Genomic DNA, 17,735 nt, shown 5'->3' with positions numbered 1-17,735 from the left:
ATATGATAATTAGTTCGTGGAGTGACAGTGACGGCTACAATGGCATATCGTATCCAGTAAGATAAAACTATAGTTTAATTTGGTTAAAAGAAGTGGTTATTTGCCGGACATTTATAGAAAATATAGAACACAAAAAAAAAACGATATTGGAAAGCCATCTTCTAGTCAGTAGCAGAGGTTTCCTCCAATGCACTGATTCTTTAATACACATTTTGCTCGTATTAAAGTACGGTAAAATGCTTGGAAAGAGTCATTCAAGGATGTTAGCCGTCAACGTGATTGGTTATTTAAATACTTAATGACAGGCTGGAAGAAGATGGACTAGGTGGAGGGGGATGGGAACGTTTTCTTCTTCTATTACTCGCCATATCAACTAAATGCATTCATCATTTCTTGTGACAAGAATGTTTCATACAGCAATTCGCACTTTGTAACGTTATAAACATTATAAATGACTAAATTTGGTGGGGAAAAAACATTAATTTTGTAATTTTAATAATAAAACTAAATGGATATGCTTTGTATCATATGTACTTGTTCATTTTCAATAGCAATTAAGTGCAGAATGAGTGAATAATAGACAAACCAAAGGTAAAATGAGTAATAAAACAGCAAGGAAGACATGCTACCATATATAACATTATCAACTGCTTCACTGAAGTTACTAGTGCAATGTTTCACACGAACGGATAGAGTTGAATCCATTCTCTCCCCCCTCCCCCACCACCATTTCTACTCAGCTGCAGTGTATACCTTATGGTTATTCTACTCATTTCGCTTTTTCTAAACTAAGTGACTGCCACATTTGTGAAGAATCCAACCAGAATAATTGCCTATTGTCTTTAGTGAAAACTACCCGTAAATGAGAATTATACTAATTTTGGTATGAACCTTCAATCGTTCAAGCGGTGAAGAGAGGCAATGCGAAGGATACCGGGGGATCAATGGCACATGTTCCCCTATTCAAAGTGATGAACAATAGACATTTGCCCATTTTTCATAGACTAAAATGTCCTATTGTTCATACGTGCGACTGGCCCTCCCCAACCCAAAGCTCAGTCAAGAATCCAGTTTCGTCTGTTGTGCCTGCTAAAATGCAAGGAAGACTACAACAGCTATATCAAGCAGTTGTTGCAGACCAAACCTTCATATTCACACATAAAAATTCGCACGGAATGGAGAGGCAGTGAAAGGATCAACACATTAGCATGACATTATACCCATAATAGGGTATAACTGCAGTTTGAGACAGGGCTACAGAAGGATTGAAGACAACTTGCCTAGGAAGATTTTGAAATTGCAGAGACTGTAAAACTACTGATATTCGTTTTGGAACTAAGGAAACATTTCACGGAATAACAATCAGTACTATGGTTTTTTCATGATTTTCAATTTTTTTTTTAACATGTACATTTCTCATGGCCTTCGACAATATACATCGAATTCAATCATTTGCATAACAATTAAGCAGTATATTAAATTTTCAAAACACCCTTGCAATCTAATATATATCTTATCTGCATTTATTTAAAGTTAAATCAATAACAGAAATCTGATTGGAATTACCAATAAAATTTTGAAAACAACAGGGAAATTATAAGTTAGAAAATGATACAAAAATAATATATAATAACACACCTTCAAGTATGTGTAACATACGGGGTCTTAACTTCAGGCTGACTCAAATGTTACGTTTCTTGCAAAATGCAAGATATACATTTGCTGTATAGCCTAATACAATAACAGGGATAAATCCATGTTTAATATTTCCAACTTGATATTGTAATTCTGGAATCGATGTCTAGAATTTGTCAATACCCTGACGCTCCCGCGTGTAACCCCATTCTACACATCTCAGCATAGATGGCTACAGCTGAACAAAAATGTATATACTACATAATATATATTGATTTACGACGCTCTCTTAATTGTTATTTAGCCACAAGCAGCACAAACGATACCTAACTGTTTTAGTTAACACCTTACTAGAGACAATATAGATAATTACCCAATTGTGCATTTTAAATAAATTGTTTTGTAAACTTATGTTTTATTTTAAATTACTGGTATACATTATAGCTTTCAAATAAAGACTATAAAGATATTTTATAAATTGAAGTCCGTCTAATTCAATTAATCACCATTTAGCTTAATTACATGGACAACTATGACGGAAAACTCTGCCCCTTGCTATTATTATACCCTGTCCCCAGAAAGGCAATGCATGGATTTGTATGAACTTGATACAAGTTCAACCACCCGCCATCGTGTTCTCTACTTTGAAAAGCTCTTGCATTTATCGTTCTGGTTTCGTGCGAGTTATTATTACTTTCTTGTCAGTGTTTGGTATTCTCTATTCTCAGACAGATTGGACCCAAGAATGCCGCATACAGAATAAACGACCGTGCCCTATTACAACTTACCATTTCCATTCTTTGCACAAGTGAGGGTATTCTGTCTAGTACAAATTCTACCGCATGAAGAAACCATCCCTTGTCTTCTTTGAAATATCATTTGAAAATTACAATCAAAACGGTTTCCACTAATGAAAATATCTCCTTGTACCGTTTGATTCTCAACGGGATAAATTTCCAATCTGTTACAAGTAAGATCTTAAGTTTGTAACTGTTGGAAGTTTGTTTTGATGTCCATTAGACAGTTGTAACTTAAATTTACAAATCTCAAAACGGTAGGAATATCTGACTCAAATACAGACAGTTTATTGTGGGTCAAATTCAACTTCTCCAGCCTCAAAACTCCTGATAAAAGTCTGGGATGTAGCAAAGTGATGTTATTATAACTAAGATCTAAACTTGATAATTTAGTCATCCCATGGAAGGAATCTTTTGGAACAACACCGGATCTCTCATTGAAACTTAAATTCAAGGATTTTAAATGAACGAAACCATTTGCTTTAACGAGCGTTTGAAGTCGTTGAATGTTGTTGTAAGCTAAGTCCAAATATTGCACTTCCGGTTCGAGTTGAAACCCCGAAAATGAAGAAATTTTGTTATGCGACAAATTCAAGAAACACTTCTTACTTGTGTTATTATAAAGACACCTTTGGTTGATTAGTAAACTTTCATAACTGGTCAGATTTCTGTGATCGCAAGAAATGACGTTTTCAAAGCAATTACATTCGATGGTCGAAGCTACGAGACCAGAAATTAAAGTAAAGATCACCACAATCCTCTGGAAACACTAGCCGGTTATTTTCATCCTGCATTGCTTTTAAAAAGTGACGAAAGATGTGATTTCAAAAGAAACTATATAGATAGATTCAACAAATTAACAGATAAAAGCAGTTTATTGACAAAATTGGGAAGAGTCAACAACACAAATTCTTGTTCACTTTGTCTTCTAATATCCATAGCAATTGCATATCGTACATAGAACAACATATGAAGTTGTAGATTTCCGAAAAGATATTTGGGAATTCAGTCTCCTACCAAATTTCGCACAATTGATCCACGCTATAAAAAATATACACACATGATTGTTCGGGCAATGAACGTGAACAGAAATGTTATTCAGTTAAAGTATATAGATGAAACAGTGTTGTTGAGGTTAGAGCTAAAGAAACTGTTTGTCATAAATCATCTTAAAATAAGTAAGAACTCGAGTGTGGACGATAGATCTTTTGAAAACGATTAATTTGTTGCTATTCAGTTGTTTCAAATCCTTTGTTAACAACAAAAAGATAAGAAAGAAATTTAATAAAAGAAAAGAAAGAGCGAACATCGGAGGCATATTTTATTCGGCTGGATGATGTCAATTAAAAGCAAAAGTATATATCATCAACTATCGTGTGCTAGAACTATTGGCTCGAACTTTCCTTTGTTACTTATAATACATGAAGTGAAAAGAAAAGTACTATCTTCTGTTAACTTGATTTAGTGTCCGTTCATTCCCACGGTTTAAAATTGAGATGAACAATATCAGCCTATTATGTAAAGCGAAAGTAGACTATAACATTGTAAATATCGAAAGAAAAGGAAGCTTGCAACTGCCGAATAATAGGACACATGCCCACTAAATGGAAACTGCCAGGCATCAAACATCATATACAAGGCCGAAGTGAAAACCACCGACAACTGCAAGACATACATAGGCCTAACGGAACCCCCTTTCAAGCTCAGATACGGTAACCACAAGATGTCGCTCAACCACGAAAAACACCAAAACGCAACGGAACTCTCGAAGCACATCTGGCAGCTGAAACAGAACAACCAGCCATTCACTATCAATTGGTCGATCGCCAGCAGAGCCAAAGCCTACAACAACGAGTCGAAGCGGTGCAACCTCTGTCTCACTTAAAAACTTATCATTATTAACGCAGACAAACGGACCCTCCTGAACAAACGCCCAGAGCTCATATCGAAGTGCCGCCACGAAAACAAGTTCTACATGAACAAGTCCAGTCCAACCACCAAACACCGTCAAGGGAACCACACAAAACCACACAAAGAGCGAGCACCGAAGGAAGGCAAAAAACCCAACAAAAGAACGGACGCAAAAGAGAATACACCAACAGCCGAACAGCGAATGATATGATATGATACACCTCGTATTACGCTTCCACCCGAAGGTGCTTCAGCAGACTAAGGAAATCCTTAGTCGGAAATTATTGAGGTTCCAAGTTTTTGTGCGTGGAAGGACACCGGCGAATCTCGCCTTCTCTTTTCGAATAGTGCCCGGAAGTAACGAGGCAGGGGTTTGTGTATATATATATATATATATATATATATATATATATATATATATATATATATATATATATATAAATATATATATATATATATATATATATATATATATATATATATATATATATATATATATATATATATATATATATATATATATATATATATATATATATATATATATATATATATATATATATATATATATATATGGTTTGACTTTTGTCACACTCAACATGTCTTTCATATACTTCATCTTGGCGAGCATAGCAACAAAAGTCTTTCTTTGTTGAGTACCACTGCTATAAGTAATAAGAACATGTTTAAAGTGGATGTTATTTTTCTTCACCAAATTTTCAGAAAGAAAAACCAATATCAACTAAATAATCATTTATTTCTCTTAACCGAACAATCAATAATGAGAATGGCTCAGAGGATAACACAGAAATGTAATTATTACTCAGATCCAGGGTTGCAAGTTTCACCATTCCCCGCAATGAATCTTCCGTTATTGACGTAATTTATTGAAACTGAAATTAAGGGATATCACTCCTCCACAAAGTACCTTTGAAGGATGCGGCAAAGGAAGATTTTAATCTTGTTCAAACTATTATCAACACTGGTTACGGTCGTACCGAGATTAAGATCAAGAAGGACTCAGAGAACTTATCATGACTTAGATTTAGCGTGAGGATAGATTCCCAGTAATTTTATTCCAGCAATTCTCGTTCAATAAAGTATTTGAGAAATTTTTCAAGGGGATACAGTTATTGCATGCAATAGAAGTCCCGTTACATTGTCATCAGATTATCAGAACTCCTGAACAGAGTTTTGTTAAGCAACCTACCAAAGGAAAAAAGAAACAATAGAAAGAAAAGCGAATATCCGAGATTTTTCTATGAATCTTCATCGCTGTTTGTGAATTTGTCAACATAGCCTTGAGGTTTGAGACTTGAGATTTGTCTCGTCAACTAATTATTAACAGTCACCTAAAGCAGTTATTGTGAACTGGGTTCTTCTGTTTCATTATCACGTTAGCCGGTATTATTGATGAGATATAAACAAATGCTTCACACTACCTGGGAATTGTATATATAAAGATGAATTTATATATTACTGCAATTTTCTGTCTTACTAATCAAGACAGATTGTTGATCACAGTTGTGCTCTATGTACTTCCGTATACGTTTATAAGTTGTGATCGCCATTAAATCATATTCGACGTAGTTAATCAATTACCAATTGCTTTTGTTAAGGAATATAGGAACAGAAAACAATGTATGAAGAAACAATGAGAAATATCTGAGTTGTTTTTTAACAATTGCAGTGAAAGTGAAAAAGTCATCTAATAATATGTTTTGAATAACACCATTTCAAGTACATTCTATAAGTTATTGCAATATTAAGTAGACGACGATGACGTATAATACACTGTCGTGACAGAGTCATTTTTTTGTGCTAAACTTGCTGACACGCTTGAGAAGTCACCTCAACGTTAGATCAATAAAACAACGAGCAATATCTGAGTCTCTGTGTACAAATGTAGTGAAAAGAAAACCAAAATCAGGAAAAAATTGTTACTCGGCAATAAGTTTTTCAATAACACCTTTTCAACGTGTAAGGAATGCTTCACCTTGATTTCGACTGGAGGTGTCAAGTCAGTATTTAGGCAGAAAACACTTAAAAAAGAACACAAAGAAACAGTGTTTAGCTAGCTAAGTACACCATATATACAGAAAATTGTATTCGAGCACTATAGATTCAATACAAACAGACCAGTCTCATATACTTCTGAAAGGTCAAATATGTAAAGTATAGAATATGAATATTAAATAGTGATATGAACATTGGTAGGAGGGGATTGAAACTGTTGGGCCCAGTTTTAATGTAAAAGAAAGGAATTATTTAAGTTATAGTTTTGTTGGTTGTTACTTCCCATTCGCACACACAAACACCCATTCTTACACAATATGAAAGCACGTAGGGAAAAATAAATTAAAGTCCACGGTTGACCCAAATGAGATTAGTTGTTCTGCAGGAACTGTCACCCTAGGGTAGAAACCAAGGCTAGTTATCCTCCAAAGTTACAAACTTGATGGAAACAAATGGAAAATGTAAAAAGTTCCATAGAGACAACCAAATCTTCCAATTAGAACAATAATAAATTTACCAATGTGACGACCACAGCGTTAATATAGTAAAAATAGTGTTGAAGGGTTCCTGTTGTAGCCGAGAGCAAGGCTTCTGTGGAGAATCCACTGCATGGGTAGGTCAGTTCAGGGACAGTCCAATATTAGCAATGAACTGATCTTATGCGGATATATCAGTCTTCTGCACTTTAAATGGAATTCCGAAAGAGCAGATTCAGATTCTCAAGATTATATACCAATTGGTTAACACTCTTATCCATTTTCAAACTTTTAACTTGGGATCCAAACAATCTCGCTCAATCTACATCCTAATGGTTTGGAGGGTAAAGGTTCTCTGCAGCCACATGGCCTTCCTAGCAATTTCTTTGTCTATTTAGAGGGAGGGGCCAAATTGGAGGGAGGATACAGTACCCAATCAGGAAAGGTACTTTTCAAACAAATCCTTTGGAGAACTCCTGATTGGAGTTGCTCCCAGAAAACTCACAGCAGTGATGATGCCACTTTTCCAAAAAAGGTAGTCCTGTACAAATGTGCAACCCATATGCTAATGGACATCTAAAGTATACATATACAATGAAAACTGCAGAAGAAACAATAAACTTTTGTTCTGATGCACACAGTCACACTGTTATCTGGATAATTACACACCAAATAATTATAATTATCAAATAATTACAATACCCCACGTTTATGACACTTTCCAATGCAAATGAAAGAGCAGACTCCTTCATTTCACATTAATCGAAGTTAACGGGGTTTTGTTTTCAGTCAACTTCAAAAATATACGAGATTCTTTCCCAATAACGCAAAATATTTAAACAACGAGGTTTAAAATGTGAAGATCTCATAATTATGTGTCGTAATTGTGTTATAATTGTGTGTATGAGTTATCGCAATAAGACATATCTTGGAAATGCAAATCTTAGGTATATCCACCGTTTTCATAATTGACTTTTTTCAGAATATTGCACTATCGAAATCAGTGTGTAAGTGTAAGTGAGTAAGTACGATTGTATATAAAGAGCTTTATCATTCTCAAACAATACGATACAAATGCGATGTGACCTTAAAGAAACAAAAACCTTGTATGCAGTACTGACAACAGTAAATCAATAAAAGAAACGAACGAGTCTAATGTAAATTGTTTAACATTTATTCAAACCCTTTCCGGATATTTAATGACTTGATAACTTTTCCACAACAGCCAGCTTCCTTTTCTATTCCACTGACCGAAACTATAATGTTATATATATTCCCTGTAAACTCCAATACCGTAACCTGTTGAAGATAATCTAAATTAACATGTTAAAATTAGTCCATTCAAACAGCTATTCTGTTTGAATGCAAATATATCAATTACATAAAAAAAAACCTACAACAATTTCTAGCACGTAATGAATATTTACATAGTAACACATAAAACTGACTGGGAAATTTTAGACTACAGAAAATAGCAAAAAAATGTATGGCTATCACCCATTAAGCTGCTAGCGCTCGCCAAGATTCGACGGTCTTAATATAGATAAGCGTACGAGGCGTTGGAGGGGGGGGGGGGGGGACGAGTGGCAAACGGGGCAGAAATGTTCCTGACTCTTTCCCAAATCGATCCCGATTCTAGCCCGAATTGTCAACGACTCTTGCCTGAATATTGCAACACATAATAAAAAACGTCGCGAGACAACAAGAAAATGCCAGTCTTCCTTATAACCCTTAACTTCAGGAGACTTAAAACTCGGCAAAATTTTGTGAAAAATTCGGGCAGCCTCAGGACATTTACTTTTCCGATGTAAAATTTCTTCCAAGAGCACTGTTTAAAGGCTCTCCAGACTGTCCATGCTATAATATACTTGGCCATAATCTCCCCCGTAGTTACAAAAAATCCATCCCCATTAACATTAATAACAGCGGCCACACAGAGGTGGGTCTATCAGTAATTTTAAGAAAAATATATTACGGAAAGTCAGATCTCCGAATGTGAAGCACCCTTATAAATGCAGTGGCGTAGCCTACTAAGCAGAGCGGGAGATCTGCCAAGGTGCCAAGGGGGGAGCCATGCCACAGCTCAAAACAAGAAAAAGAGAAATATGTAATAGAAATAAAGTGAGAAATCCAAAACATATAATCAGCCCAAAGTTTTGCCAAAGATAACACCTTTTTACATCCAAGCCACCTTAAATAAACACAAATTTCTCATAAAGGAGGTAAACACCTCTCATCTTTGACCCTTATTCAGGACTGCATACCCTGCACGAGGCGGCAACGAAGGATCCGCCCGGGTGCGAAATATTTTGGGTACACCACTGCTTACAAAATGACAATATCAATAAAATCATACTCGCAACCAGCGTCAGCATGCATGTTTCATGCGGCTCGTGTAGTTCGTCTTGAAATTCTGGCAAAGTTTAAATATTCGGGCAAGTAAGACTTGTAATTAATGATTTGTAATTAATGCAACCTTCTGCTACCCTCAATCTACTATAGGTGAATGTTGAGGAAAGTAACTTCGCAGTCACCAGTATGTAAGTTAGATTAATACTGCAGCTGTGTGTATTGCCAACTTTACATCTTATATTTCATCAATACAGATTGAGTATGAAGTATAACTGTGAGCAATACTAACGTTTACTTATGTTAAAAACGAAAAATAGCTGATTGCAACACTTAGCTGAGTCAATGCATCAGTTCTGGGATTCGGAGCGTTTACTATTATTATACTAAACTGTACTTAAAAATTGAATTTGTTTCATTCTGACCAGCCCCTATTCGCAAGCATATAATTGATCAGCTCTCTATTTAATTAATAGGTCTAGTTTAATTACACCATTCGGTTTTCCTAATTAGCAAAAAATATCCTTGTAATTAATCCTGTCCAGAACATGCTGTGGCCCACAAATTCATGCAAATTGGGAAGCATGATAAATTTATTACGTAGTTTATGTTCTTTCTGGATATTGACAATATATTTAATATTTCGATCGAAATATGAATTAAGTATGTTCTGCACTGTGAAAAAAATGAAAGAGATAAACATTGTAATAATATCTGAGTATAAACACAATCAATATAAAAGAGGCACGAAAAGTCTCGTCTCTCGCTCTCTGTAATCACTCGCCAGTTTTCGGGTCACAAGTGTGACTACTGCAACGCTGGGTGCAGCCTGCTCCGTATGTACCTGGTGAGCATTCTGTGAAAGAAAAAAAACAGGTTGTTAATAAATTTACATCCCATTAGGAATTATCTTATCTGCAAATAACACCCATTTTATGCAATGAAAGGAAGAAGTCTAAATATATTAATATGTATACTGTAGCGACGCCGCCTTTCTTTATAACAAACGTATATTGTAACGTTCAGCTGGATTTTCCTTTTGTTATTCAATTACCAGGCGCAAGATATCGTTAATCAAGAGGTTAACCAAGATATAACGTAACCATCGTGCTTGTAAGACGGAGCTTATACGCTTGAAACCCATTTCCTTTCTCCCATTTTCTTTTATTTTCCATAATTTTAAGGTAAAATGTGAACAGAGTTGAGACTCAAACCCCTGCCATCATAAGGCAATAATACTATAGCTTGACTATGTTAGATTCAGCATTTGCAAAAAAAAAAAACATCTACATGTCAACAAATAATCATTGTAATCAATCCAGAAACGCATAAACTCAAAACGGGCTCGGATATCTCATATTAACACTTCAAGTTTTCAGCCTGGAGTGTGGAGAACCTTAAGCCCGTGATATTTCCTAAACACGCCAGCCTGTTAAAATATTTGATTCATCACAAGCACCCAATCATTCGTTATAGCGGCACTTGACATTCTTGTTCGTAGTTTACGTAAATATCATTTTTTTTGTAAGTACTCTTATTTTTTATACATAACATCAAATGTAAAGCCTTTTGGTGTAACGCAGCCCGCGACTTCTGTTAAATAGTTCGTCAACACGCATAGATACTGAACATTAAAACATTTAGTTTCAAAAGGGATTCTTAATTTGCCGTAAATCTGTGTCATGAATATATTACTTGACATCACTTGTGTTTTTAACAATAACACTGACTACATAATGATGTGATTTCATTGTATTGTATTAAATATAGGAACTTAAGAGGCTGGCTAACAGCCATTTGACATAATTCACAGCTTCCAAGCGATATGTGCAAAAATCAATGTATTAACAAGCCCAAGGACAATGGATGTCCCAATGGGTTGTAAGGACATGCAGACTAACTAGTTAAATATAACACAAGGAAGTCGGAATCGGAAAGAACGAACATTAATAATAATAATAAGGATTACACTTTGTAATACCATGTAACAGTGTATATACTGCTATATGGCCATTTTTGGGATCATCGTCTGATAATTTTTAATAAAGAAAAGCCCAACTAACGGACAGTAGTCTTAGCAAGACGTTGCTATTAAAACTCACCATCTTTACAATCCATGCCTTGATATCCGGGCCCACAGATACATCCAAACTTTCCAGCTAGACAAAAGAGGAAGCCGCGGCAGTTGCGTGCACCAAAGTCAGTCGAACATCTAGAAACCTCGTATGCTGTTTTAAATGAAAGAAAAAAAATCTCCAATACTCTAGGTTTTTTCGTTTCCTTATTTTAGTTTTATGTCACTGTGGTGTAAGTAGAACATGTTTTAACAAAGCAACGCCATCTATTGACTCACTATATGTCTAATGTCAAAATATATGTCTATATGTAAAATGTCAAATAACTGAACGCTTTTAATGCAGCTCACACTATTAAAATAATGTCTCTTTCATGTAAGTTCCTTCTGGATAATGTTTATGAACACCAGGACTCTCGGTAGGAGAGCAACAAGTTACTTTAGTGCTTATAAGATCCTAATGTAATATCTACTAGAAATAATTGAGTATTATCACACAGGACAGAACACGGATTACGACAAAAAAAGTTTAATACATACATGACACCTATGTAATGGACCATAAAAAGTTTTCCTTCAGATAAGCCAAACAAGATTCATTGTCATTTTTGGAAAATCTTTTTTCCTTTTATTTAGAACTCACCGAAGCGGCTTTTACTTGTTGGGATAAATACCTTCTTTTATACGTATTCTGATACTCTTGAATTAACCTTTTTAAGTTCCAGTGCATTCAAATGAAACACAAGGTTTAATATTAATTTCATCATTGATTAAAGTCAGCATACTGCCTAACAAACGCCCCACTCCTCCTCTGGATCCGGCGCCCCCTCCTCTGGATCCGGCGCCCCTTCCTCTAGATCCGGCGCCTACTCCTCTGGATCCGCGCTTGGAGGTAATGCCACTAAATTCGTCACAACTTACCTCTGTCTCTTCATCCCTTCAAGCAATATCAACGAACAAAAACAGGTGTATACAATACAGAATACTTAGAACGTTTGTTAATTTATAGCTTTCGTTATGATAATACATGACTGCATAATTTTTAGCCGTTAAACTAACGTTCTTCACACGTGTTGTCAGTGAACCCAGGTGGACATACACACTCTCCGGTCGCTTCTTCACACATGCCGCCATTTTGACAAGTAGGACAGACCTGATCGCAATCGGTAGTACCGTATCGGTTAGTCGGACAAGCTGATGAAAGAAATGGCATCGATTAATATTTCAAGGACGAACGCACAGATGTGCCTTTGTTCCGGTTAGAGCATTCAAACGCTAAAATATTCACACTATGAAACATAGTTATTATCATTTACGTTGAAATGTATTCGGTTACGTTTATTATAAACACTTGATATTAGTAAGAAAGTATTTTGGTACCAAAAATCTTCACTTGTAGTTCTGTTGCAAGTTTTGGGGGCCCTTTCATATGTTGAACTGCGGGCCTAATTATTAATTCATTTATGCATTACAGCAAGAAAGTATATGCTATTTAAAAAAAGTATTGGTTCATCTCATTTTCCATCTGAATTTCATATTTATCAACATATACGGAGGTGCGCCGAAATATACTGGAGACCGAACGTCAAAGGACACCGGGTTAAGTGTTTTTTTTTTCCTATTTTTGGCAGCTGTGAAAATTTGAGAATTTGAAACGTTACTATTACCTCGCACATAAAGTTGAATAAATGTTTGCAATCCTCGTACTCGGCGACCTCTCTGGACTACTTCATAAAGTCCTCCGTCTTTCACTTCCACTTCCGCTAACATTACACGTGTCATACCATTCCACCGTGCCATTTTCCGTCCGTTTATCAACCACCTGATTCGCCTAGCCGTACCCGCTGTTCTGGTTACACTTAGTTTTACGTTGTCACCAAGGCTGACCGTTCGTGTTACACGTTCATCAGTGGGTATGAGACCTTTTTGTTTTTTGGTGGGATACAAAAAAGGATCATGATATTCCTTGCAGAAACTACAAACTAGAAAATCTTTAAAACACGATCAAAGATGCAGTAACACGAAGCTGATTTCTAAGTTTATCAGGAATTGAAAACGTAAAAATGCACCCTTTGATATTCAACATTACAGGACTTGGAGAGAGGGGGGGGGGGGGGGGATCATGAACTATACTTTCACTCATACAGTGTTTGTCAGTGGGATGATATTCCCTGTTACATAGACCACCGTTAAAATTCTCTTTTTGGTCGGACTCTGCAATGTGTGTTACATACCGATATATTATCATGATGGCAGTACGGGAATTTTAAATTTATATTTTATACTAATAGATGTTCATTTATTCATTTGATCTTGGGTTCGCATTGCAACCTGCCACTACCATCACACGATTTATTATTCAGACCTACTGATTGTGGATGTAGTTTGTTAAAATGATATCAAATATAACCTCACCTTTTCTCTTGTTTGTTACGATTGTTCTTACGCTGTATTCTGTACCATCGCTGGAAGTGAGCCAACATGCAAAAACGCCAAATCTCCTCCCGGCATTTTTCCTTGACAACGGCATTTCTAACAGTCTTCCGAAGTTGGTGTCTTTCTCCTTGGAGAGAGGGAGCCCCTTGCCATTAGCTGTGTCAATTGCTCTGTTAAAATGCAGACCCTCGGGTTTACTTTGTACTCCTTGGACATCATAGATGAACACCGATACGTCCTCACGGATGCCAACAAACGGTCTTCGCACAATGCAGCTTAGCGGAGAAACCACGACTGCCAATTGAAAGAAAATACCAAAACGTTTACAGAACAAATTTGCTTTCGCATTATTGTTAAGTTGGAAGTTTCCGTGCATACAACCAACTATAAATTAACAGAGCACGTGGACGGAGAAAATTTTAGCATTGTAGAAGACTGCCTTTACAAAGTCTTATTTACAGTAATATTTGATAACGTTAGTATACCCACCACATCTTGGCGCAAGTCCTGACCATTGCGAGTTCTCCTTGCACGTACTTACAGCATTACCCAACAGCTCGAACCCTATGTCACACATGTATGTAGCTGTACCCCCTACAAGTGCATCGTTGACGATACCAAATCCATTTGTTGGATCAGGCAGTTGCGGACAAGGTACTGTAACCAGACACGGGAAACAAAAGTCATGATTAATATGGAATTCCGACAAATACATACAATATGAAATACATAGAGAAAGGAAAAACGTACCGTTATCAGCAGTACCTTAATCTAGTAAAAGGCAAAAATACACGTCGCTGTATATCCACAACCGAGTTTTCAAGTAAGAAAAAAAAGTTTGCACAACTTTATAAAATCAGTGATTCTTTTCATTGAATGTGTGAGAAACATTTTGTCTTTCAGTCAAAGTAGTTGATCGATGTTTCTGATCATGTTCGTTTAAGCTCTACGTTTACATACCACCGACAGCCGCATTTTCTGCAATAACGTCCATGGCCATTTCTACAGCTGTGTGGGTGATAGCAGCAAATTCACTGTCTCCAGTTGCTAGAAAATCAAATTCACAGGCGGATTCGCCATTGCAGACTTCTGCAAGCATTTCAGGTGAGACATCTGGATCTGATGGTTCAAAATCTGGGGTGTATCCTAAATCGGTAAATCCTTCATGTGTCTCTCCAGAACGGTAGTAAAGACACGATTCCGACATTGTTATTTCCCCTGCAACAAAATATTAAGGTAAGTACAATATATGCTATGATATTATAAAGATATCCCGATAAAAAGCTTTTCTTTTGTTAAATACTCCACACATAATCTTCGCGCCTGTGACTGTTCAGAACCAGAATGAACACAAGTTTGAAATCACAGAATAATATGCATCGATGTAAACTTGGTTTAAACGGACAGAAACTGTGGTGCCCGTAAGTATTGGTTCGCCATGCAAGTTGTTTTTCTTGGGTCATTTTCTTTGAAAATATTCAGATTTTAAACATAGCTTACTCTGCAGGCACCGCCAAAAAAGCATATTTGTGCGTTACAATTTGTCAAGTTAATTTGCTTACAATTGGTCGAATATAAACATGTCCTCAAATAAATATTACGATGCCTAGATGTGAAGAGGAACTCAAGTGACTGTTTAAAATATGGTGTTGATTGTAGTGCAAATCCACGTAGCAACTATTAAAATGATGCCATATCTTGTCTGAATCACTCATGAAAACGTCAAGACATATCAATGATAGGTATTTTTCACCCTGTCACAGGTTTGTTGATTTCATTGTCAGGTTTATCGCATTTTTGTTCCACGTAACCCGGCTACCAACGAATGGTGACGAAATCCTGTTGGTTCATTCAATTATCAGTCTTCATATATATTTTTGTCTTCTAAACTTACAAGAAATACCAAACTGATGTAACTCTTCAATACTACTATCTTTGTCGTAGACTGTTCCATTTTTAGCCATAAAATCATCTGTATCATTGTCGTTCCATGTGCCGAGCAGCCCTCTTGTCTCTGCGCCGTTTGGTCGTAAGCCCGTAGAAGCAGCCGTAATAACACCTTCACTTCCTGTGTTCCAGTTGAAGAACAGACCCAAGCCAAAGTCATAGGCGATCCAAAGGCTGTTATCTGATTCAAAAATTCCGTTTCTACCAAGGGTTATTGTTAATCCTGCACAGTAAAGAAGACAATATTTGCAGTGTACATTCCTGTATTGTGTATCTTTATGTCTGAGCATATATCAACTCCATAGATCAAGAACCATTTCAAATTTATTTTTAATCTTTATTAATTAAAATGTATTATCGATTACGATTACGAACTGAAAGGAGATGAACTGATATTTTACCATTATACTCTGTTACACTGCCGCTTTGAAAGCTAACGAAGTCCCATTCTTGATCTGTAGATTGACTGTTTCTCACCCAGGCGTCTAGACCTCCACCAGCTCGAACTCCAACATATTTCTAGATTGAAGAACGACGTCACGATCTCCAACTTCAACCATTTGAAATTCTCCCAAACCATTGAATGTGTACATATTGCCGTCGAAAGTCAGGATATGAGGATCACCTGTACACAACCCTGAAAATAAACAAGATTCAAAACATACGTCGATACATACAGTTCGTCAATGCTTTTCATTTCTTCATAGTGAGTTATATGGGAAACATTCAATGTGAGGTATATAGGAAACATTCAGTGTAAGGTATGTAGGAAACATTCAATTTGAGGTATATAGGAAACATTCAATGTGAGGTATATAGGAAACATTCAATGTGAGGTATATATGGAACATTCAATGTAAGGTATATAGGAAACATTAATGTGAGGTATATAGGGAACATTCAATGTGAGGTATATAGGAAACATTCAGTGTAAGGTACATAGGAAACATTCAATGTGAGGTATGTAGGGAAAATTCAATGTGAGGTATATAGGAAACATTTAATGTGAGGTATATAGGAAACATTCAATGTTAATTATATCGGAACCATTCAAAGGAAGGTCTATAGGAAACAGTTAATATATAACTTATTAGTCAATAATTCGCTAAACATAACAAATCAGATGAGGTTATATGCATGTCTGTGCAGGCTGGGGTGACTATAAAAAATACGAAGGGAAATTAAACTGACCAATTGTCGGAGCCACATAACCAGCGCAAACTGGTGCTGGACGTAGCTCCCTAAAATAACTACACGTTTTATTGTTTTGTAGACAACAATGGTAATAAGGGAAAAAATCTATTAGTAAATGAGACAGCCAGGGAACTTTTCCGGCGCTCTTGTAGGGTTCACATCCTTCTTGATGAGCGCGGTAAGAGAAACTAGCTCCCGTTTCGTTCGCAGGAACCAAACGACCAGAGGAATTATAGCAACACTGCTGGCCATTACAATCTTTACCGTCGCCACCGATACTGTTTAAAGACAAATGTTACGTTAACAAGTTAGAACGTTCTTTATTACGCTGTCCTCTAAAGTATCAATCTTTGATGGAGAGTAAGTTAAACAATTATTTAACCAAAACCAAAAATCCAACGAAATACGAGGCGTTTTAAACATTCTGACAAAGTGTTGTACGATATAAGTGAATGAGTAACGAGACTAAGAAGTGTTAAGATGTCATTAATGTAAGCCCTTCATTTGTTCCTTTCTTTAATTATTATGGTCCCGTTAGTTGAAGAACAACCATTGAAACTCATGCATAATTGCTTAACAAAAGCCATCAGAAAACACAAACATTTATTCGGCTATGCACATCAATGGCAGTATTTTATGATATGTTATATCACATGCGACAAAGGGTGCCCTTTTGTAGAGCTGCTTTGTTTTTAAAGCCTTATTATAATATTTTTCGAAAGAAGCTTAAGGTTTGTGAAGACGTGATACTTTAAACATGTGAATTCCTATTTCCTACTCGTTTTTGCCTTTAATGGAGACAATCTTTTTCAGATTATGCTCTTATTTGGTAAGGAATTTACAGGTCTTCTTGTCATGAAGAACATCAAAGACAAATGGTTTCAATTTCTGGGTTTAGCG

The 17,735-nt window shown here is 36.2% G+C and overlaps 1 protein-coding gene across 1 annotated transcript; it reads right to left on the bottom strand.

Annotated features, from left to right (window-relative positions):
- Positions 1–4,963: 4,963 nt before the first annotated feature.
- On the bottom strand, positions 4,964–17,107 carry LOC139960626 (uncharacterized). Its single transcript, XM_071959145.1, has 10 exons — positions 16,833–17,107; positions 16,043–16,278; positions 15,589–15,864; positions 14,655–14,912; positions 14,184–14,351; positions 13,674–13,988; positions 12,926–13,180; positions 12,318–12,452; positions 11,287–11,412; positions 4,964–10,040 (listed from the first exon to the last, which is right to left on the bottom strand). The coding sequence occupies exons 3-10, from the start codon at positions 15,656–15,658 to the stop codon at positions 9,961–9,963; spliced, it is 1,407 nt and encodes a 468-aa protein (XP_071815246.1). The 5' UTR covers positions 15,659–15,864; positions 16,043–16,278; positions 16,833–17,107; the 3' UTR covers positions 4,964–9,960.
- Between the last annotated feature and the right edge of the window lie 628 nt (positions 17,108–17,735).

This window comes from Apostichopus japonicus, chromosome 19 (genome assembly GCF_037975245.1).
Source record: "Apostichopus japonicus isolate 1M-3 chromosome 19, ASM3797524v1, whole genome shotgun sequence".
Classification (NCBI taxonomy): domain Eukaryota; kingdom Metazoa; phylum Echinodermata; class Holothuroidea; order Aspidochirotida; family Stichopodidae; genus Apostichopus; species Apostichopus japonicus.
This window is presented reverse-complemented; position numbering and strand designations above follow the sequence as displayed.